Below are 22,797 nucleotides of genomic sequence, written 5' to 3' on the forward strand. Positions count from 1 at the left end.
GTTTTTGGTCCTTAGATGGTCTCCATTTCTTAAAAATTATAAGAAGCCTAGAGAGTATAGTGCAAACTTGCAACAACACATCTTGCAAATGGACAACTAAGGCATAGAAAAGCTAGCAATGCCAGGGAGATGTGGGAGAGACAACCAAGAGGAAATAAGTATTCTTTTGCTTCCTTGTCCTTTTCTATTTTGCCACGTATACAAGGCAGAGCAACTTTGTGCCACAGAAGGGGCAAGAGTAAATCAGAGTAAATCACAGTCTGAAAAATAAAAACCCATCAGTTCAGCTGCAAGCATTCTGTAAGATTGCTAGTACAGTTCTGTAAGATTGCTAATTAAAAATGGGTATTAAAATACTATTTTGAGAATGTAAAGAAGAGAAACAAATCCCTGGTAACCTACATCTGCTTTCCTGTAGCTGCTGGTAGCTTGTGCTGCATCTGAATCTACTGTGCCATGCGATGTTTCAGAGAGGCTCAGAATCAGCAGCCCCTCGCCTTTCGGCTTTCTGCAGCTCCTGAGCCCCATTGGCTGGAAGGCAAAGCAGAGGCGGAGAGTGCCCTGAATATTTTTCTCCTCCACACACCATAAAACAGGCAGTCGGCATGCACTGTCTGACAGCGAGACTGGTGCTTGCAGTTTGAAATTAGTTTCTGCTCCGCAGCAGTCACTTGGGCATTTTATGTTTGCCTCTTTTAAAGGAAGGGAACAAAAAAGCCTTGCAGCATACCAGCAAACTAAACAGGAACCTACCATAGGGAAGAATCTGATGCAAACTTACAGACTGTTGGGACTCTGTGACATAGATCGCCAAGGTAAATGTGACGATGATCAGAAACTGCATCTTTGAGAGAGTAAACCAGTATTTCTAAGTTTGAAACCTTATTTTGTAACAGCAGTCAAAGTGTTCTGAGCTGCTGCCTGCCTCGGTGCTGGCTTATTTTTCTTTTCTTCCCAAGCTGAAAAGCCAAAGAAGGTTTTCAAAGGAATGGAAAAGGAACAAGAGTTTTAAAGCAGGAAGCCAAAGAGGGATCTCCATAAGATGAATTTCACCCAGCACCGTGGGACACTCCAGCCCCTCCATTTCTGGAATCACAGCTACGGACTGCATGGAGGTGCCAGCGAGCCCAACGCAAAGGGCCACTCCTCGGGAGGCTGCTACGAGCAACTCTTTGTATCCCCTGAAGTGTTTGTGACTCTGGGCATCATCAGCTTGCTGGAGAACGTCTTGGTCATTGTGGCGATAGCCAAGAACAAGAACCTCCATTCGCCCATGTACTTCTTCATTTGTAGCTTGGCAGTGGCTGACATGCTAGTGAGTGTATCTAATGGATCAGAAACTATTGTCATCACGCTGCTAAACAATACAGACACAGATGCACAGAGCTTTACCATAAACATTGACAATGTCATTGACTCAGTGATTTGCAGTTCCTTGCTTGCATCAATTTGCAGTCTCCTCTCAATAGCAGTGGACAGGTACTTTACTATCTTTTACGCCCTCCAGTACCATAATATCATGACAGTGAAGCGTGTAGGGGTGATCATCACATGCATCTGGGCTGCGTGCACAGTCTCAGGCATTTTGTTCATCATTTACTCTGACAGCAGTGTTGTCATCATCTGCCTTATTAGCATGTTCTTCACTATGCTCATTCTCATGGCATCCCTCTATGTCCACATGTTCATGATGGCTCGGATGCATATTAAAAAGATTGCTGTTCTTCCTGGGACTGGCCCTATCCGCCAAGGGGCCAACATGAAAGGGGCCATCACTCTCACCATCCTGATTGGAGTTTTTGTTGTGTGCTGGGCTCCATTTTTCCTGCACCTCATTTTCTACATCTCCTGCCCCTACAACCCTTACTGCGTGTGCTTCATGTCCCACTTTAACTTCTACCTCATCCTCATCATGTGCAACTCCATCATCGATCCACTCATCTATGCATTCCGGAGTCAGGAGCTCAGGAAAACATTCAAGGAGATTATATGCTGCTGTAGCCTGAGAGGGCTTTGTGATTTACCTGGCAAATATTAAACCAAGGGGATACGTTACTCTGTCCGCAATATGCAGCACAGACTTCTAAGCCTTCAGATCCTCTTTCTCAGCAGAATTTGGGTTATATCTTTAAAAGTGGCACCTCTTTCTGTCTCCCCTCCCTCCCATCCTTGTATCCCATTCACATGTAATTAATATTTCTGTATAGTGTTTGTAATATCTACAGTTTGTAATTTATTTGGCTGGAAAGAGAAGTAGCACTTCATACCAATTTGTAAGTAAGCAAATAAATGTAATGATGAATTGAAATGTAATGAAGTGAAATACTAACAAACACGAGCAGCTGTACGTTCCAACTGCTGACAAAATAAATAACTTGCCTGACTTACAGTACATATTGGCTGATACTGTTCCTTATTCTGTTGAAATAATTATAGCTGTCCATTACATTACATACAGCTTAAAATAGAGCTTATGCTTCTCTATTAGTGGATTAGAGGTTCTCTGGAATTAGAAGGCAGATTTTTCATAAAGGTTACTGCAACCAACGAGTTTTATTCATTCATTTTGAACTCTTTTCCTCCTACTCCACAAGCAGCAATCTGTTCTTTGTTAGTTATTGCCTACAACAAGATTTTTCAAATGCCTGCCACCCAGACAATCAAATGTTTGGGTTTTGTGGTTTTGTTGTTATTGTTATTTGTTGTTGTTGTTTTGGTGTGGTGGTTTGGTGGGGTTTTTTGTGTGTGTGTGGTTTGTTTCTTTTTTTCAAGATGATGATTGCTGTATGTCTAAGAGTACCTTTTTGCAAAGTTTAAATTTCTTCCTGGAGCGTCAGTTAGCCCTGGATATATTTGCTAGACTGGCATCCTCCATTCAGACATGAAACAGGTACAGTATTAACATTGACAGTGCCAGCACCAATGTAAAGATTCACTGGGAGATTTACCTGATGAAGAAGAAGAGGGAACTTCATTTTGAACATTTACTCCTTCCTTGTTCTGAGGTTCTCTGGAGAACAAGGACTCTGTGCTTCCAAAGAAAATACATCCTTGTTAGAAACAAACTGCCCGCTATTCTGAAGTGTGCCAGAATCCTTACAGAGGAGTCAAGGCATGTGTCAATTTGGCTTGAGCACCTCAGACCATACTGTGCAACATGAGCTTTGTGGGGGCAATGCTATCACATGGAAGGGATGCTGCTTGATGAGTCTGTAAACCCATGCCCTGTATCTGGCAGCCCTGTGTGCTACTGCTGCTTGAAGTCCGTTCACCTTTGGCATCTAACTGATGTGTTCTCAGCTTCATGCTAAAAAGCTACTCTCTCCCCACGGATTATAATAGCCACCTCAGGTCCCTGATTTATAGCACCTTTGGAAGTGTTTAAAGTATAGATGTGAGCACACAGGATTCCATGAAGATGTCCCGTAACACCTCAAAGAATATCAGCTTCCGTGTAAGGGCATAGAAAAATGAATTTATTTAGTCCTGGAAAGTATAAATATATATAATGGTAATGGGTAGAAGACCTGGAAGGTTCTGATTTAAAAAGTCAAAACTGAATGTAAAGAATAATTAAGTTTTAATCTTGGATGCCTGGTTTTACCAAGATGAGTAGTGAATTAGTTGGATGAGCTGTCCTATTACTTTTCTTGGAAATGGCTTGTTACCTCAGTCTGCTTGTTCCCTTGTTAAAGAAAGACATACAACAAAAAGCTATTAATGAGAGCCCAACATTTGCTACCTAGGATTCTTCTCCAGACAGAAGCTGATGTTTCAGCTGTGGGTAACTTTTCAGGGTGTCGTAAAACTGTGACAACACTTGGTCCTCTGTCAAAGAGCGTGAAGGACTTATGGTGGGTCTCAGCATCTTTAACTTCAATCTACTGAAAGGGAGAGTAAGAATGTAATTTGATTTTGCACATCAAAGTCCCTTGGTAGACCAGCAGCAGAGAAATCAGGTCTCCTACACCCTACTCTTGCACTTGGGTCAATCCATCCAGCACATTGCCTGCAACCCAGTCCTGTTACCTTCTCTCAGCTTTAATAAATCACATTGCCACATCATAATGGTTGCTGCATGGAAGATGTTGAAATATATCTACTATACTAACTCTACTTATTTTCTTCTGGAGGAAACTACAAACATTTCAATAATACAACCCAATCTGCTTCTACTGGATAGAGAATAAAAAATGCCGAAGCAGGAGGATTAAAGCCCAAGGGGAGAAAAAAAGGATGCATTTAAATTAATAGTCTATCTAAAAATCCAATGGACTTTAATAAAGGACTTTCCTTCTCCCACAGGCATGATGCTAGCTATGCAAAAAATGCTCTGGCAATAATGCAAGAAATTGCTGATGCCAGTTTGAACAAGACAAAAATCTCACTTGATCTTTGTTTTGCCTTACTTTCTTTAGCTATTTTAGGACTGTAAATCATGATATTGGGCTCCAGATATTACTTTTGTAGTCCACAGATGCAGAGAGGGTCCAGTGCAAAGTGGCACAAGAGCAAGATACTACCTTAGGTCCCCTGAACATTATCTTGAAAGTCTCTCTCTCTCCCCTTAGTCTATACAAGGACCAGACACTTAATTTAAACGCATCTGAATTCTGAAGTGGCTGTGCTTCTGTTAATTACTTCCTGAACTCCCAGCTGATTCTTAAAACGAACAGTCTCACTTCTTTTTACAATGAAGAAAAATAGCAATTAATTTGTATCATGCTGGTGTGAAGGTTTTCATCAACGTCTTTCTTGTAGTTTCCAAAAATGGTGTGTATCTCTTTTGTGCTTATTTGGAGTAAGACTAGTCAAGACACTTGTGGCCCCATTAAGCTCTAAATCTCATTTAGAAACCTAATTTTAAAAACTAGCTTATTCCAGAGTTTTAGCAACTCTGAGCCTGCTTAACAGCTCTTCTCTCTTTATTTTATAAAGGTAAATGTATATACATACCTTTTAAAATGGAGTTTTTAATTAAAGAGGAATTTTTCATTTCATGGTATTATCTTTTAGAATGTAATTTGTTGAAATTGCTGGAAACCCTCCTACATAGGTAATTTTCTTATTCCCGGATACTCTGTTCCTTCTGCGTACCTGAATCAGTTTCTGTTTGCTTATAGCTCTAGCAGCTTTCCAGCAAAGAGTCATAGAAATTGATGTTATGAAGGACAAATAAATTAATCTAGCTTGCTGGAGAGTGGGGACAATGGAAGATTAGTTTCCACATTCAATTTGCTGGAACTTTGCTCTTCTATTTTAAAAGCTTCTAAGAAAATGAGAATTCTTTCTTTATCTGGCACCCTAATCACTTTAGCACTTAGCATTTTAGTCATGATATGTAACCATAGCATGTTCCTCTGTGGCAAGGAAATGGTTTTGCCTCCACTTTACAGGTGCAAGGATTTACATTTTCACTTCTGTTGGAGAAAAGGGGCTGATGGATTTGTTCAGCCTCCTAGAGGGCAGTCTTTGCTCGAGCTGGGAATTGATGGGAGTGTTCTCCACCCTTTCCCAATAACTGGCTGTAATATAACACACAAAACTTTTGAAGCAAATTTAGTTTTTCAAGAGGGATATTTCTTCAGCCTTGAAGTAGTTCTTGAACAAAGCAAAGGACTCCAAAAAGCACTTAGGAGGCTGTAGTTGGTCTCAGTAGAGTAGATTTTGAATGACAATCTAAGATCCCCCTTACAACTTCATCTGGAAGCAAGGAGAAATGTACTCATAGACTCACATGTTATTGAATGTGCAGCAACAACACCACCTTCAGTTATGCCTTTAACAGATGTACGGAGTACGTTATTGATGTAATTCTAAACTGACTTTGTGATTGTTAAACTGATCTTATTGTACAGTATGTTCATTGGAGGCTCCTTCATTCTCAAGCTGAATTTTGGTGGAGAAGACCTTTTGTCCTGATGTTATTTATAATATACTGTATTGCTTACGAGCTTGAATAAAAATTGTAGTCTCAATCCCACTGGAAGGAGCTCTCAGAAAATGCACCTTTAGGGATGAAATCATCACTCTTTGTCCAGAAATTACTTCAGATTTTAAATTAATATTCTACTCCCTTCAATCATATCTCAAGTATCCTAGGGTTTTCTCTTTGGATGAAATATTTCTCTCACTTATTAGAAAAAGAGACTTCACATGTCACAGGAACTGTCTAGTGCTTCTACAGATACTCACTGTCATATAAGCCAGGTTATGAAACGACCATGCTAAGTCTTTTGTTTCGAATGGTTCTGTTGTCCTAGGTGTTTTTCATATTTTTGCCCACTCTGGCCATAAAGGGAGATATTTTGAGATCTGTGGATTAAAAGTCACCCCCTTTGAGTTTGTAATGCAAATGTATTAATCAGTTCTGCTTTTACCCATTTGTTCCCTTGCAAACATTGTTCATTTGTTTCAATTGTTCTCCGTCACACTTGGTATATTTCTGTATTTGTATACTTCTGGAATGCCATCGGTCTGAGTTTTCTGAGTCACCCCTTGAACTGTGTGGCTGGTTTGCCTTTGGCCAGCAGCAAAAACCCCATCCAGCTGCCTGCTCACTCCCCACCTTAGTGGGACGAGGGGAGAAAATAGGAAGAACAGGAACAAGAAAGCTCCTGGCTCTGGACGAAGACAGGGATGCCACTTACCAACTACCATCACAGGTGAAACACACTTGATTTAGGGATAATTAATTCATTTTGTGGCTAATTGCTGATTCAGCTAGTGGGAAACAAAAAGGCAAACACCAGTGCAGCTTTTTGCCCTTTCTCCCCCTGTCCCACTCTGTGGCTTTCCCTGCCCGGGGCTGAGGGGCTCAGCCGTGCCCTGTGGTGGGGCCCTTGGAGCCAGCTGGAACCGGCTGTGTCCGGCGCGGGGCCGCCCCGGCTGCCCTTTGGCTGTTGCCAGCGCTGGGGCACCCGCACTGGGTACAACATGGTAGGCAACACTACTGTAAGCAGCATTTCAGGTGAAATCCCATTGCTCTGTAGATTTTAGTTCAGCTCCACAGAAAACTCCTCACCTAAATTATTTGCCTCTTTCATGTCCGCAGCTTTGGCGGGTCTCTCTCCCCACCCCCCCCCCACCCCCCCTCCCCGCCCCGTGATGAACTAATCAACCCAAAATGTTCCCCTCTTGGACTCTTTCCTGCTGAAAAGCTCACACAGTAGAGCTTCAAAACGTGTTATTAGCTTCTGAATTAATGACTTCGAACAATGTACTCTTGAATTCCATCCTATTTCTATTATTTCCATCCTCAGAATGATCCACTTTCCCTAACTGATTTTCAGATAGTCCTTTCTGTGGAAATGGCAGCCAGCCTTTTACCACCGAGACCTGACCCTGGTATATTCCTCTTGACACAGCTCTGCAGGGCCCACAGGTCAAGCTGCAGCCTCTGCTGACCGTGTAAGCAGGGATCCATTGTAAATCTTGTATATGCTGCGCAATTCATCAATAAAAAATAATTTATACAGGTTTCCAGGTGGCAAAAAGAATACTGAAAAACACATAGGTGTGCAATTTGCCATACTTAACTATTTTTGAAACAAACACATTATAGCTTATTAGAGCTTTATTCTTTGTAAAAGGCAGTGAGTGGGTAAACAAATAGAAGTCCAAATACATTTGGAACCAGCATCAGCAGAACATAAACAAAACACTTTATTCATGCAATAATCTACAGCAACCATTTTGAAGTGAAAAGGAATTAAAACATATTATGAAGATAATATTTGCTATAAAAATATCTTTTCTTGAGAAAACATCTCTTTGCAGTTCTGAGATTTCTCATGTTAACACAGGTCATGCAGAGTTCAACATACACCCCTCAACATCATTAAAAAAACCCAACAAGCTCTCTAGAGTTGTAGTCAGCACAGTCTGAAGGCTGATCTCCTAAAAAACAATCAAAATTGGTTTCCCCCTTGAAAGGGACACATAATAAGGGGTCTGAAATAAAAAAAAAAAAAAAAAAAAGAAAAAAAGAAAAAAAGGCAAAAGTAAATAGCTACTACTGAGGTAATAACTTCCCACACTTTCCCAATTTTGGCTTGGCCAAGTGAGTCTGAACACTTGCCGGAAAGCAGGAGTTGTGCAGATATCTGTGCATAGATTTAACTGCCTGTGCATAAACCTGCCAAGTTCTGATTGACTAGTGGGGTTTTCCATTAAAGCATTGAAACTTATCCTACAGTGTATACCATAAATTATTGCTGATGCTTCTAATTATCTGGGTACACATACAGCCACAGTAAAACTGGAAAAAAGCCTGGCTGTGCATGAAGACAAACAAAAATTTCTGAAAGAAAAGTTGTGATTGACTGCATAGAACTGACATGGTTGTGGTGCTTTAGACCATATAAATTGACTGCATGTAGGTATTGAAAAACAAGACCATGGACAGTAATAGGACTAAGAGTTAATATTTTCCTTCAAATAATTGTAATTTTTTTATTTGTCTGTGGGAGTAAAATCAATTATGTGAATAAGATGCTGTCTTATTAAAAGAAATCTAGTTAGAAAGAGGCTTTTTGAGGCAGGGTGTAGGAATGTTATGTTAGTTTTAATGAGCCGAATGTTGTTTTCTGAAGAAAAACCAATTTCTCGGACAGAAGAATCTGCAAACAGGTCATAGAGCAGTGATACATTTGTACTGTCTTACTATAAAATTAATAGATATAAGTACCTGCTGAATATTGTACTTCAGACCTGGATTTCTGCTTTTTAATTATTTTCAAATACTATGACTAGTGAATTAACCCTGTCCCTAACAATTTAAGGGAGATGTCCATAAAAAGATGCATGCCAGGGAAAAGATAGATGAGGAGCAAACTCTTTCTCCCAGTGGAAACGATAAGGGGCACTTCATGGAGCTGTTTCAAGCAGGTTTCAGAAGATAGGTTGGAAGCTGGCTGTAGACTTGGGGGACTTACTGCCAAAGAGAGCTGTGGATGCTATAAGTTTATGTGGTTTCAAGGAAGGACTGTCCAAATTGTTGGGAGAGAAAGCCCATGAGTGTTACTAACAGCACACATTCACAAACAGCTCAGAAAATCTATGAGCTGTAAATAACTAGAGATGGGAGTAGTATTACGGAGCAGCGTCACACACACTTACTGCCTTCCTCAGCCAGTTTAAGAGCATACTCTTCCTATTGGTTTCCCAGTTACAGAAGCATTCTTAACTAAATGAAAAGTCACTTCCCATAACCTAAAAGAAAAAGAAAAAAAAATAAAAAGACAAGGCAAGGTGGAGGTGTAAAGACACAGACCTGGGGAAAGCCAAGCGATTGTTTGAAATAACAATAAAGAAAGGTGAAAGAGTGAGGACCAATGGATCAAAAATGTAAATTATGTGGAACTGGAGAGAGATACAAAGCAGAGCATCCTGACTCTGCCTACCACTCTCTTAGGTTACACAATGTAGTTAAAGATGGTGCCAAATGATGTTTTGGCTGCAGATATGACTGGGAGAGGGAAAAGAAACAGGCTACACCATCATCAGGTCACCTCCATTAGGCTTCTTCCTCTAGTGCTGAGGATTACCAGCACGGTGAGAAGATCAGCAAGAATGTGGCTTGTGGGGCCTTGGATGGCCACTGCTTGAGGTGGGAGAGCTTCACATTAACCCCATATGGACAAAGCGATGCCCTGATATCAGACGACAATGGCTGTTCTCAGAAGCTACTTTCCTACAGGAGTCGACCCAATTTCCTGATATGGAGCTGCTTGGGAGATGAGGACAGTGGCCAGCTGGCTTACATATGTCTTAAGGTATGCATGCATATTTTATGCAGGCAGCATAAAATGCATAAACCCATGTGTGTATGTAATTTTGGTTGGTAAATCCCTCCCCAGCTTCTCCTGGAGGAAGTGCTGCTGCCTGGAAGTAACCAGGTGCCCAAAGCATTGCTGTGGATTTCACCTGCGGCTGCCTTCACTCTAGCGAGATCTAGACTCATTGCCACTTCTGCAGTTCTCCGTGGATGTTGCTGCTTCTGGGGAAAGCTCACTTTTGTCCTGGGCTACCTGACCACCTACTTTCCTCTTGCTAGGCCTTCCAAAACCTAAGTTTATCCCCTTCCTAAGTGGGGTAGGTGTACATCTCGTCTCTCAAGTTGATTTCTGATCCAAATGAGCTGTCATTTCCCAATAAATATTTCACAACTGTGGCAGTACTTTTTTACATGCTGGAATTTTAAAGCAGTTATTGACACTTTCTTTTATCTGTATTATCCCTGGACATTTGTGTTTGCAGCCACAGAGATACATTGGAAAGAGCTACCACTCCAAATTTCTATATTCAAACACTGCCAGCATAGCCACCTGTCACTGAATTAGTTACATTTGGTGAATGGTTTTGATGTTTCACCAATCATGGAGCTTGATCTTAAACATGGAAGGCTCACCTCACCTGCCATCTTCATCCATCTTTTGCTTCAACCTTGAGATTGCTATTCAAATGTTGGGATGCTCAAGGGATACAGCTTTTGACGCTCAATGGAAAAGTTTAGTTTATTCCAAACTGAGCTTGGTTTTTAACTGTCATTTAGAAGGATGGTCTGAGCTCAGGAAATCCCATGGAGAGATGCTTAGGGAGATGAGAACTCCTCTGTGCATCTGGGTATACAAAGAAAAACACAGTTTTGAATTTGTCTCCTCAGGTACAGCCCTCCCGTCCCACAGGTTATTGTGGATACAACAGTGTAGCCAGTGAGTGCCTTGAGAGACACTGTGAAAATGTGTCTTCATAGGGCCTCAGCTTTCCCACAGCCCATAGAAAGAAGGGATAGAACACATTCACAGCCTTCCTTACCTTTCTATGTTGCCCTAAGAAATAAGGAACAAATTTTCTTATGGAAAAATATAATTTACTACAAAATCATAAAGACCATATTTAAGGTAGAGGAGCTTTGAAATATAGTCCTCTTGGACTATATTTCTTGCCTTTTGAGATTTAGTTTCTTAACCTGAATGTTCTACTCATCATATTTTTTATCCTCATTCCCCTAAAGAATATCAGCTAAACATCATGACTTGCTGTATCTCCTGTCTAAAGCAGGAATTAAAAATGCAGACAGAAAGTATGATGTGTCTTTGGCATCCCTCTGTTCTGTTGCAGTGCCTTTACTGATGACAGGGAAATCTCAGCTGTAAACATTAATTTCCTAATGATAACAACAGGGACAAGGAAAGACTCATTTGTATGCACTTTTCCCCTCATTTTCTGGTTTATAGGCATCATACATCTTCTTGTAATGCAGACTTTATAGCAGCTTTTTTAACGAAGGACCATCCTCAAAAAGATTGGATGCAATTTAGGAGGAAAAAATCAACTAAACCCTAACTCAGCATGATAATATTACTTATTTTAATCTGACAGCAACTCAGGCTCAAAGTGAACTGCTAGCTGTACAGTAAATACTGACCAGTTAGCTCCAACTTGACCTTATAACACTGACTTGAAGAGACAACATTCTCTGATATAATTTCATGAAGGAAAACTTGAAGGCCTCACAAAGAGGTAATACTTGGCATATCTTTCAAAACAGAAAAGCTCTTTTTTTCCATATTAGATGCTGGGACTGAAGAATGCAAATTCTGCAATTCTACATTTGTTTTTTTCTCTCTTTTTCCTTTTATTATTTGAGATTCTTAAAAGGCTTTATATACCCTGGAATCTTCTAATTAGAAAGGCAAAGACAGATCTGAGAGGGAAGCATTTTTGTAGGCTGGGTAGCTCTATCTTGGAACTCTTGAAGTGTCAAGTAGAAAATCTTTGTACCTGATAGGTCTTACCTAATAATGAATTTCTCCAGATATTTTACTCTCACCTGTTCAAAATGGTGTTCAAAAACATTAATGTGACTTACAGCAGCTACAAGAAGTGATTTAGAAATGCCAAATGTTTTTATGTTAGATGTTAACCACAACATATGATGCATGCTCAAGGTAGCTGAACATGAAGATCTGTGGTTACTGAAGAGCATCCAGGATCCTAAGTTCAGTGGCTGAGAACCAGGAGTGGAAGCAGCTTTTTGACCTTAGAACTATAAAGGTCTATAACTTACAAATCCCTCCATCTAACAGACTAACATATAACATGTCCAAAGAGGAAAAGCCAAAACCGATCCTGTCTGTCACATATGCATTTATATGGCAATTTTCTTGCCATGCAGTTTCAGCATTTTAATTACTAAGAGGGCATGATGTCAGAGGAAGGAAGGCATTCCTGTATTTTGTGCTAGATGAAGAATTTCATTCTGGTAAAACTAAGCAGCTGCACTTCTAAAAGGTCCCATTACGAAGACAGTGTACCTTTCAGCTCACATGCTCTGTTTCTTGGGTGACATCTCCAAAGTCTTCCACCATTCAGCTTGTGTTGTCTTCTCCAAGCTCTACATCTCTCAGGAAAGGAAAGGTGGCCACCTCCTCAGTAGGTAGCACTGTGGTCTTGCTGCATTTCCTGACTCACAACAGAAAAGTTCTCAAACATGACCTTTGATGCTTGATGCAGCTGTAGGCACTGTTTTAAATGCCACAGGCATACATACTTTACACAGACCACATACTTTATTGAGTATGCAGTTTAGGTCAGGGTTAATTCCTCTTTCTATTATTCCTCTGCAATTCAAATGAAATAATGAGAACCAGCAACAGTTTTTAGCAAAGAAACTGATTTTAAAAATCAGGTAATCAGATTGAGAAAGAAAACGTGTGAGGACTTTTTCTTCTTTTTTGCACAGCCCAGTAGCCAAAAGAATAGGCTGGTTTTAAAGCAATCCTTCCAGAAGGCACTGTGCAGATCCTACTGAAAAAGTGCTTCTTTTGGCAATCTTAGCTGGCATTTCTAAGTGACTGAAAGGAATTGCAGTTTGGCGATCTAGGCGATGAATGATTTTCACAGCTTCTTATCCCATAAAGTATAATACACAGAGCATTTGTCTCTGAAATTGGGTAGGTTTATCAGTTCCTGAAGGACCTTTCAATAGTTCTTTCAGGCTATTACTATGCTTCAGAGGTCACATAATGCTTTGACATTACCAGTCCAAATAGCTTAAGATGAGCTTCTGAGCTTCCATTTACTGTTGCCTTATAATAGGAAACACAGAGAAAATTTCATTCCAGAGTGAATTCTAAGATCAAATGGCCTGAAGTTAGTAAGAATTTCAACTTCTGAAAGGGCTGATAGGTAAATATGTTGAACAATTAAGGCAGTATGAGCAAGGAGACTTTAATCTCTAGTACTAGAAACATAGATCCACTTTAAAGCAATTTACTTAGAGTTTCTTGTTAAAAAGCACTGATATTTAACAGGTGCTAACTTTGATAGGTACAGAACAATAGAACATTAGAAACAGGCAAAAAAGCAGGAACTTTTCTAGCTATTGATAATTTGATGATTGCTTCTAATCAGAACCTGGCTTCTAATTACACTAAAAATGTACTTCACTAAAATCTGCCCTCAGAATGAATTTTAAGAGAAAGATCATAATGCCACTTGATTCAGGAAGCAGAACTTTTTTTTTTTTTTTTTTTTTTAGAATGTCACTTGCACTCCTTTTACTGGTTAATTCACTTGACTGCCATTAGCATCCGTGTTTTCTTTGTTACTGTATCTGCAGCATTTCAGGGCAGGGACCTTACATCCGTTTTAGTGTAAAACCTTCCTAACATACTCCCAGGTGCTAACCACAAGAATATCAATAGAGCCAGAAGTGCAAAAGTAGGAAACACATTTCAGCTCTCAGGCATGTACTTTATTTCTTAGATTTTTGGCCAGAAGATCACTGCTATTTAGAATGTTTGCTAAAACATCCCTATAGGATTGCATTTTTAACTAAAATAATCAATTGCAGTCTTTTTATAAGTATATAGCGTGAATCTTGGATTGTCCCAAAAGAATCACCAATTTAAATCTGTTCTCATCCATTTTGAGATATTGAAGTCTTTTACAATTTTCAAGCACATCTGAGCTTGTTTTGGTTTAATACAAACTTTTCCTCCCTGCCCAGCCCCAGAGGAGTGAGGGCTCTGCAAAATTTTCCTAGCAATACAGCAAATTCCTTAAATGCTCCCACAGAATCATGATCACCTCTTTCAAGCAATTTAGTGTTCCTTGTGTCCCATTTCCTTGTCTGTAAAACAAAATCTAAAAAAGAATAACCACTCTGCATGTCTATTGAGAATTTTATGTTATTTAATTTCATTTAAAGAGGAAATAATGTTACATTAGCTCCTAAATCCTGCCATCACAGTGGATCCCACTGTACTGAGTGCTTTACAAAGGTGTGACAGACAGACATGATCTCAAAGAGTTTGTAGACTAAATGATACCTAGATCATTTGGTGAAAGATTCTATATAAATGCAAAGTAGTTATTATTACAGTTGCTGAGACAGTGGAAATTGAATTTCTTTTGTATGTGATATGCTAATAAAATCATTTCCCAGGAAATTAAAGTGATTTCTCTGAAAGGTGAGTGTCTCACTCTCTCCCCTCCCTCTCCCTGTTTCAGAAGTCTCTGGGGCTTTGGGAGGTGGGACCAGCTTATTAAAGCATTGGCACGGAAACCCTAAGAAGACTTCTTTTTTTAATGATGAAAGTCAGAATGCCTCATCTTTTCATTCCAATGCATTGTGGAAACTGATGAGAAGGAATAGTGCTCTCTGCTTATCTTTAGATTTGAGGGACATTTATACAATACTAGTAGAGGAGCAGTAGTAGGAATACCAATATATATTTAGAGATTATAAACCTCTTTGTGAAACCCTCTGGTCCAGTTCTGGTCCCTTTAAAGTGGTTAGGAAACCTGAGCTGACTTCTGTGAAGTCTGGATCTCACCTCTGACATTTAAATGCCACTGTTGTTCACACATAGTTACTGGGAATATGGAAAGTGCATTATGAAATGAAAATAACCTTTGCACCAAGATTTTTGTCTCAATTGCGATAGTCTCTGATGACATCCCATCATTTTTTCTTTTCTTGTTAATGTCAGAGTGACCACTTGAAAGACCCCAAAGGTCCAAGTGTTATTTGCACAAGTTTCTACATGATCATAAGCATCAGATTCTAAACTCTTATCAGAAAGCTCTACCTTAGCCTTTCCTTTAGCTCTTTTTCTTCACATGATTTATTCTTCCCCAATAAGTTAGGCTGCATATTGTTCTTTCCTCAATAATTCTTCCTTTAAAATTTTCTCCATTTTCCTGTGTATCCCTTCAGAGGTTTCCTTACCTGAGAGGAGTTGAGCATACTTAGCTGGAAAGCATGAAGAGGTAGGCAGGAGGGAACCATTGCAGCTGGAGGAACATAAGGCTTGGAAGTGTCATAGGAAGAGGAGGGATTTGATGCAGCTCAGGTGTGATGGAAAGAGAGATAGATTTATTTTGTTTGTTTGAATCTCTTCCCTTAAAGGAACAGAGGGAATAGTGCACACTGTTGTAGCTCAGGAAGGTATAAAGTTGCTGGAAATGAGAGCACATATGGGAAAAAGTAGGAGATACTTCCTTGCAAATTCTTTTACTTTAATGCATTTTGTGTAGCAGAGCTCTACATTTTCTGTGCTAAAAGTTCATTGTTTGAAAGTGTGATAAAGGGAACACTATCTTCAGGGACTGAAAGCCTTGTTAGTGTTTCCACGGACTTCCTATAAAGAAAGGTGTAGACAGCATCACTTCAGAGCTCTGGCTGGCTGTTCACACAAGGCTGCCAGCCATGGTCTGCTTGCAACTGTATAAGCCCAAGTAAGGGGAGAAATTTTCACAGTTGTAGTTAGTTAGCTTTTCTATGAATCCTTGTTGTTTAGTTAAAAATGTTTTCCTCTGCCAAATTCTGCAGGTACATTAATGCTGTTCTACTTTTCTCTGCCTGTTATCTGAGGTTTATCTGAAATTTCTGGGAAAAGGATTTCCAGTGCATGCCAGAAAAAGGCATATTTTTCAAAGCAGAGTTTCCTATGAGATTAGGAAAAAAAATTAAACAATGTTTCAGAATTCAAAGCTGAGTCTTGAGACAGCACCAATGAATATGAAGTATCACAAATGCAGAACCTCTCTGGCCATTTGGGAGGTTCTTTCAAATAGTTTCAGTAATATTACTTCAAACAGGTGAATTATTACATTTTGACCACATTTTATGTTAAGAGACTCCTGTGTTACATGACCTTGCTATATAATTTAGAACCACTTCAAAAAATGTCTGGATTTGTCACAAATTAGCTAAATTACTGCTTGCTTAGGATATGCTGACTTTACTGGGGTTAATTTATCTCAGTATCTCTGTATTGAAAAAAAAAGTTGCATTCTTTTTTTTTTTTTTACTGGTAATACTTCCCAGATAACAGAAAATCGGTACTGAAGGAAAATAAATACAATCCATTAGGTTCCCTATATTATCTTTGTTTATTAGTATGACAATATATAAAAAAAGGAACTATTTAAGAGTTTTCTAGACTGGGCAAAAGCTTTGCAGCAAAAATGTAACAGTCATTTAAGACGTTGTTCATTGGGCTTGTAATGTGCAAGTGCAAAAGAAACAAGTTTGGTGGAAACAGGTAATTTGTGAGTATGTACAGGAATGAATTCATTATGTGTAAGCTGTCACTGAAGTGTACTGCAGAGAAAGGTTTCTTTTCTTTTTCATATCTTCCTATTGATTATTTGAACTCTCTTGGCTTTGCTGGCTAATTAATGATGATTGCAAGTGTAGCTTCTTAGACCTGGCTGTGAGGGAGGTGGAAAAACTGCCTACGCAGAGAAGGCATGGCCTAATTTCAGTGTAGTAAAATGGAGTCTACGATCTACTGCTTTTAAAAGAGAGGTCTACACTGCTGCTAAACTTAAGATAAACGTGAATCAGAATGACCCTTTGCTGGCAGTAGTAGGGAATTATAAGCAACTTCTGTTCTAGGTAAGTGTGTCTCATATGTAAATTTTTACAAACTGAATAATCTGAGATCTTTCACTTAAAATGAAAGTACAGATTCAAAAGGTTCAAATTCAAAATTCAAAAATTCAAAAAATTCAAATTCAAAAAATAGCTCTAGCTAAGTGAAAAACAGTCCCAAAGGTTATTTTGTTTTTATGACAGCAATAATTCTTTTGTGTCAATCTCAAGTAGGAGAGCTCAGGTGTGTTACTAGAGCTTAGGACCAGATACCAAAGTGTGTCTCTGTGAAACTGGAATGTCTGAGACCTGTTTGTTCTGGGTGCTAATTAATTTTCTAGCTTGCTACGTGTTCAACAACCTACTGTAGGGATTTGGCAATTGCTTTACACTTAGAACAAAATTCACCAACATAGGAACAAGGTATTGTTCCTATTACTTGGCCAGAGGAGGAATCAAGATGGAGTAATGACATTTGAAGTGCTTTTGGGTGATCTTAAGGACACTGCAGAAGTTTGTTTTACTCTTCCTAATCCAAACTCAGAATTTCATTGAAGCCTTTTTTTTTTTTTTTTTTGCCTTGCAGTCTCATCAGATCCTTCTACCCAGACCTTATCCTACCTATTATTTTACTGATCCTCCTCTTTGATCGAAGTTGTCCTGTCTATGACTTCCAAATGTCTTTGTATGTTATCTTTCAAGTGATTCTCACTACTGGTTCTCAAATCTCCAGACTGTCTGACAGCACAGCTGCTCTAAGGTTTATGCATGCTCTCTGAAGCTTCCCAGCATATGAAAACGTGCTGCTTTATACTCTAAGGAGACATTATTTCATTTATTTCTGTAAACAGAACAGCACGCAGCAAAGTGACTGGCAATTTGATGACTGAGGTGTTAAGCAGAGATCTGGCTGGAGGGGCTGGAAGAAGAAGAGATACTTAAAGAAGCAGCTCTGAATCATTTGCTGAATATATTGGAAAACATTTTAAAGGTCAAAAGACTAAAGGCAATTAATTAATATTCAGTTCCTAGGGAAAGGACTGAGATCATGGCAAATCTTTTAATAAATGTTTGTCTTTTACTATCTTAATAATAATCTGTCTTGAAGGTTTCAAATAATAATTTGCATTAAAAGAATCATATCAGTGTACTGACTTTCTGTGTGTCTGCTTGACTATTTAAAATGTTCTTTCAACAAGAAAAAGTAAACCAGAGGGCAGTTGCACAGTGTATGAAGCTAATGACTAACAGTGCAGGTTCAGCTGTCCTAACTTAAGACTTTTAAAAGGTGTCTGTAGACTAAATTACTCCTCTGTAGTTCTCTCTTCAGGCAGAAGAAAGAGGGAAAGGTGCCTCTGAAGGGTAACTGATCCCATTTTCAGATAGGCTTCTGCAGATGTTATCTAGAAATACCAGTCTGACTTCAACACCTAGTCTCAGGCTCCCTCTATAGTCAATTTCCCTGAAAGCTGGGAAGCTCCTGACTCTCTTAGTAAACAGAACAGATATCACTAGCAAGCAGGCAGAAGCCATGTGTTGCAGTGCCCACGCTTTATCTGAATTCAGAAATGGTCATTTGAACCGCACCCATGCTCTAAAAAAAAAGTCATCTAGTGCTGGGACCTTTGGCAGTATTATGAAACAATGATAAACTCCATCAGAGGGTTGAGTGAAGAAGCAAGAATTCAGATATACTTACTGCTTTGTTTAGATGGAAGTGTACGTGCTGCTTTATTCAACCTGCAGGATATTTAGGATGCTTTTTTACATGGCCTGTGCCTGCCAGTGAGCTGTGTATGGAGCTAAAGCATGTGACTTTGGGGTTTGGGATTTTGCATTAGAGGCCAGGTACCTTAAAGCAGGGTAATATAGTACTCTACTGTGTTGATCCCTTAAGGGCCTGCTGGAGTCTGAAAGCCAAGGAATTTAATTATCTGCTGAGCACAGCCTGAGTTTCATCAGCTTTTAAATGAGCAAAGTTTAATTGAGAATATTCCATTTGCAGTGAAGGAGCAGGAAAATCATACTAGAAGCTCTGTACACAGCAAAGCTTCCCAGATGTGATGAGTGGGAGTGAAATTACTCTGGAATTTTTTTGTGTTTGGTCATCAGCTTTTGAGTTCAGACACATATTTTGTTAGATGAACCAGAAGCTGAGTTTTTCTGATGTCTTTCTGAACATCATTGCCACTTGATAAACAAAAGTCTCCGTCACTGAAAACTGCAGTCTCTGTTCCACTGAATGTGCTAATGTCCCCAAAAGACTATTGGCAAAAGGCAATCCAGAATACTTGTACTGTTTCTCACCATTGACTTCACTTCATACAGAATTTGGCTAAACACCAAAGAGAGAGGTGGGATTAGTTATTCATCAGTAGAAAAGTAAAAGCACTGATGCACTGTTTTATAAATAAGTATTATGAAGTTCATACTCATGCTTTAGACCAGAGGGAACAACATAATAAAGAAAGCCGCAGAAAAACATGATAGTCAAATAGTAGAGTGTCTCTGTAGTCTGGGAATGGGACAGGACCCTCTGAAAGTTTCAACCTAATGGTCATAATGCATGGGCACAGAGCTGCATTTAAGGCTACTTCATATGGGGTTGAAACAGCATACCTTGTCAAAGCTCCATTTGTCACAAAATACAGCAGCTGGTTGGTAGCTATAGTCAGATCCCATGGGAAAGTTTTGCACTGGCACCTCTCTGGACACAGAGGTACCACAAGGTATTTGCTGTGATACCCCCTGCAGCTGATATGAACTACCTCAGAAGGCTGTGTGCCAGCTGTGACCAGGAATTCTAAGGCAATCAAGTCTTGCTGCAATAATCTAAGGTAAGGATACACTCAGTATTGGGGACAGTAATTTCAGAGGAAGTTTATCTGGACTCTAGAACATCTTCCAGTGAAAGATTAAGAGTAATTATTGAACTAAGTACTTACAGACCTAAATGTAAAATGGAGATAAATTAATTTTCCTGTTTGCTTCTACATTCACGAAAAGTGATCTATAAACTAATCAAGCTACATTTCCTGCTGACTAGAAAGCAAGAAAAACACCCAGAAGCTACTGCAAATACAGGTCTTCTTATGAATATGAGGATGTCTGGACTAGATGATCCCTGAGGTCCCTTCCAACCAGTGTTTTTGTGATTCTGTGATACAGTGATACAGACCATAGGAGAAAAACAAGAGGATGGGCAAATGGCTGTGGAGAGGCTCTGAAGACAAGGGTTGAAAGTACTTTGTGGAAAGAAATGGCTCTCATGGGCACCCTTAATAAAGAGAATTTTTGCTTTTGATTCTTGGTGGGGTTTATTTACCTGTCTTTTACTCAAAATCATTATATTGAACTAACCACGTAGTCACTAGGCTTCCAAAATAGCAAATTTCTTTGAGCGTGGGGACAGAAAAGAGGTTAATTGGAGCTTTGCCTTCAGTTTCCATTTTGATACTTGGGTACACTTGGGCTACCTGCTTCTCTGGAGTGCTGCAGCTTTTTATTTTAGGCTCATTGATGGTACTTCTGGCACTACAGTGCATGTCTCTCTTGAACTCAGCCGAGAATTGACTATTATGTTAACCCTTTGATAGCTCCACTCTTACACCTGCTTGACGATGCAGTCAGTCTCTTCTACATCATCTCTCATATACTTACTTTCTGGGAAGTGGGATATTCTGGTAGAATGGGTGAGAAGGTTTTTCTTATCCCAGGCCTTCCAGTGCCATTCCTGTGCCCCTTGCTAGGGATTTTTCTGTCAGTAGTGCTCCAAGCTTTTGCTTGGCATGGATGAGCTCTGTATCAAAGCAGCAAGTTTGCTGTTCCTCTCTTTCTATTGTTAGGTAGATGGGTCTCCATTTCTGGAGAAGATGCTGCTGTGTAAATGGAGTTTATGTTAATATAGTACTTGTTTCTTTCAGTATTTGTTTCCTATAAAACTTGCCCACTTGCATGAATATGGGTAAGAATGTGTAAAGATTCAAGATAAAAAAAACAGCAAAAAGAGGTATAACATGGTGGTTCCCAGGAATATTTTGTATACTCTGTTACTGAATGTGCCAGCTCTCACCTGCAGCCTGAGATGCAAAACTGCTGTGGGAGAATGAAAGATCTCAGCAGAGGTCTAGAGCTCCTCTCTCATCCTGAAGGGGAGCAAGGATGACATTGAGTCTGATAGGTAAAGTCATTATGATTAATGGCTAATAACCTGTGCGTTACTGTAAAACAATTTTGTAGCTGTAGATTCAGAAATCAGTTTGGGGATAAGTTTGGTCTCCAATTTATCAATAGATGAAGGCTGTGATTCTATCCCATGATCTTTTTTCCCTCTGATGATAAAAGTGGGGATAATAATTGACTCAGATTGCTTCCCTGAGTATTTCCAAAAGACAGTAGTGTCCTTGAGGGGTGGGTAAAGGGGCTTTATAGCCATATTTCCCACATACTTGCCCGCACTGCACAAGACCAGAGAGGAGACATGATCAGGATGCTCAAGTTTTGTTAGGACGACCATTGAGATTTATTGCTAGATAGAGCTTCTGCAAATTAGAGCCACCAGAAAGCCTGGCCAGACAAAAATATCCTGGAGTCATAGTTTTTCCTTAAAGCATCTCCCTTCCTGCTGGATTTCTAAAGTATCTTTTTTATCCAGGCATTCTGGGCCAAAATGGTCATTCGTCTCCCTCCATTTTTCTGCCCAGTCCAACACCAGGAGTAGGTCTGGAACGGAAACTGTGAAAACTACACCCAGAAATAATCAAGGTGAGGTGATGACACTTCACAGCCAAGGTAAAGCTGAAAATCATGCACAATGGATTAAAACTCTAAGAGTGAATATTTACTATAGCATTAATACTTCCTGTCACTGTCTCTCCCTAACCTTCTAATGGTTCTGAAGTGATAGCAGGAATTATTAAAGTACAAGGTGTCAAAGAGATATCCTGCTATAATCCACTGGTTGTGGAAGAACCATCAGTCCTGGGCAAAAGTAGATGTGACACAGTGTGGCAATCAGCCTGTAGTGCTTGATATAATGAGAGGCTGATGTATTTCAAAGTGAATGACACCCTGAAATAGTTCGTAATGGAAAGGCAGAGAGATGATGATTAAGCTGTTTTCTGTTGCCTTTCTCTGAATGAGGCATGTTGTTTGGCTGGTCCTGGATGCAATAAAAAAGAAGAAAAAAAAATCCTCCCTCCCTCTAGAGCTTGCATTTCCCCTGTATTATAGTTCTGAGTACATTGTGTCCTTCCGACTAATTTTTTCATGTAGAGGAAATTGCATAGCTGCTGCTTTCAAAATCTTCCTTTTCCAGCCGATCTCTTTCTCTCTCACTTGTTGCTATGTGCTGTCCCAGGGCACTGCTGCTCTGACCCTCCTGCTTCTTAAATACAAACAGAAAACTGGTGTCTTCATACAGGTACACTTGAGATATGAATCAGACTTACTTCCCTATTGAAGTCAGTGCAATCTGGGAGATTGCAAAAGCTATCAGAAAATGAGACATGCCTTTGTGATTGTTAAGTTTGCTGTAACCCTACAGGCATAATTTCATGCTAACTTATTTTGCTGTTACCTCATTTCAATTAATGTGGCCAAACTCTATCATATTATTAGGTTTCATAAGACTGTGTGCAGAAAAAGAAAGGTGAATTAAAATAAAAAACTTTCCTGGCATCATTTTTTCTCCGTGTCAGTTGAAAACACAGCAATTTGTCATTTACATATTTAAATACCTTTTTTTTCCATAAAAATGCCTGCTTCGATTGGTGAAGTCAGCAGCTGGGAGGTGCATGTAGGAAGGATCATTAAGGTTGATCAGATGTATGGACTCTAACCAGAGACAATGAAACACTCCAACTTACAATAAATTCTGTAAGTATTCCAGTGTAAAAGAATGCCAG

At 39.5% G+C, this 22,797-nt stretch overlaps 1 protein-coding gene across 1 annotated transcript; it reads left to right on the top strand.

The window, feature by feature from the left end:
* The first annotated feature begins 620 nt into the window (after positions 1 to 620).
* MC4R (melanocortin 4 receptor) lies at positions 621 to 2,335 on the top strand. The gene has a single exon (XM_064441729.1). It carries the CDS (start codon positions 1,043 to 1,045, stop codon positions 2,036 to 2,038), a length of 996 nt encoding a protein of 331 aa, XP_064297799.1. The 5' UTR covers positions 621 to 1,042; the 3' UTR covers positions 2,039 to 2,335.
* Positions 2,336 to 22,797: the final 20,462 nt, after the last annotated feature.

Source organism: Phalacrocorax carbo, chromosome 2 (assembly GCF_963921805.1).
Source record: "Phalacrocorax carbo chromosome 2, bPhaCar2.1, whole genome shotgun sequence".
Taxonomy (NCBI): domain Eukaryota; kingdom Metazoa; phylum Chordata; class Aves; order Suliformes; family Phalacrocoracidae; genus Phalacrocorax; species Phalacrocorax carbo.

Excerpts from the sequence above, each read along its gene's own strand:
- MC4R (XM_064441729.1), top strand. The coding sequence starts at position 1,043 with ATGAATTTCACCCAGCACCGTGGGACACTCCAGCCCCTCCATTTCTGG.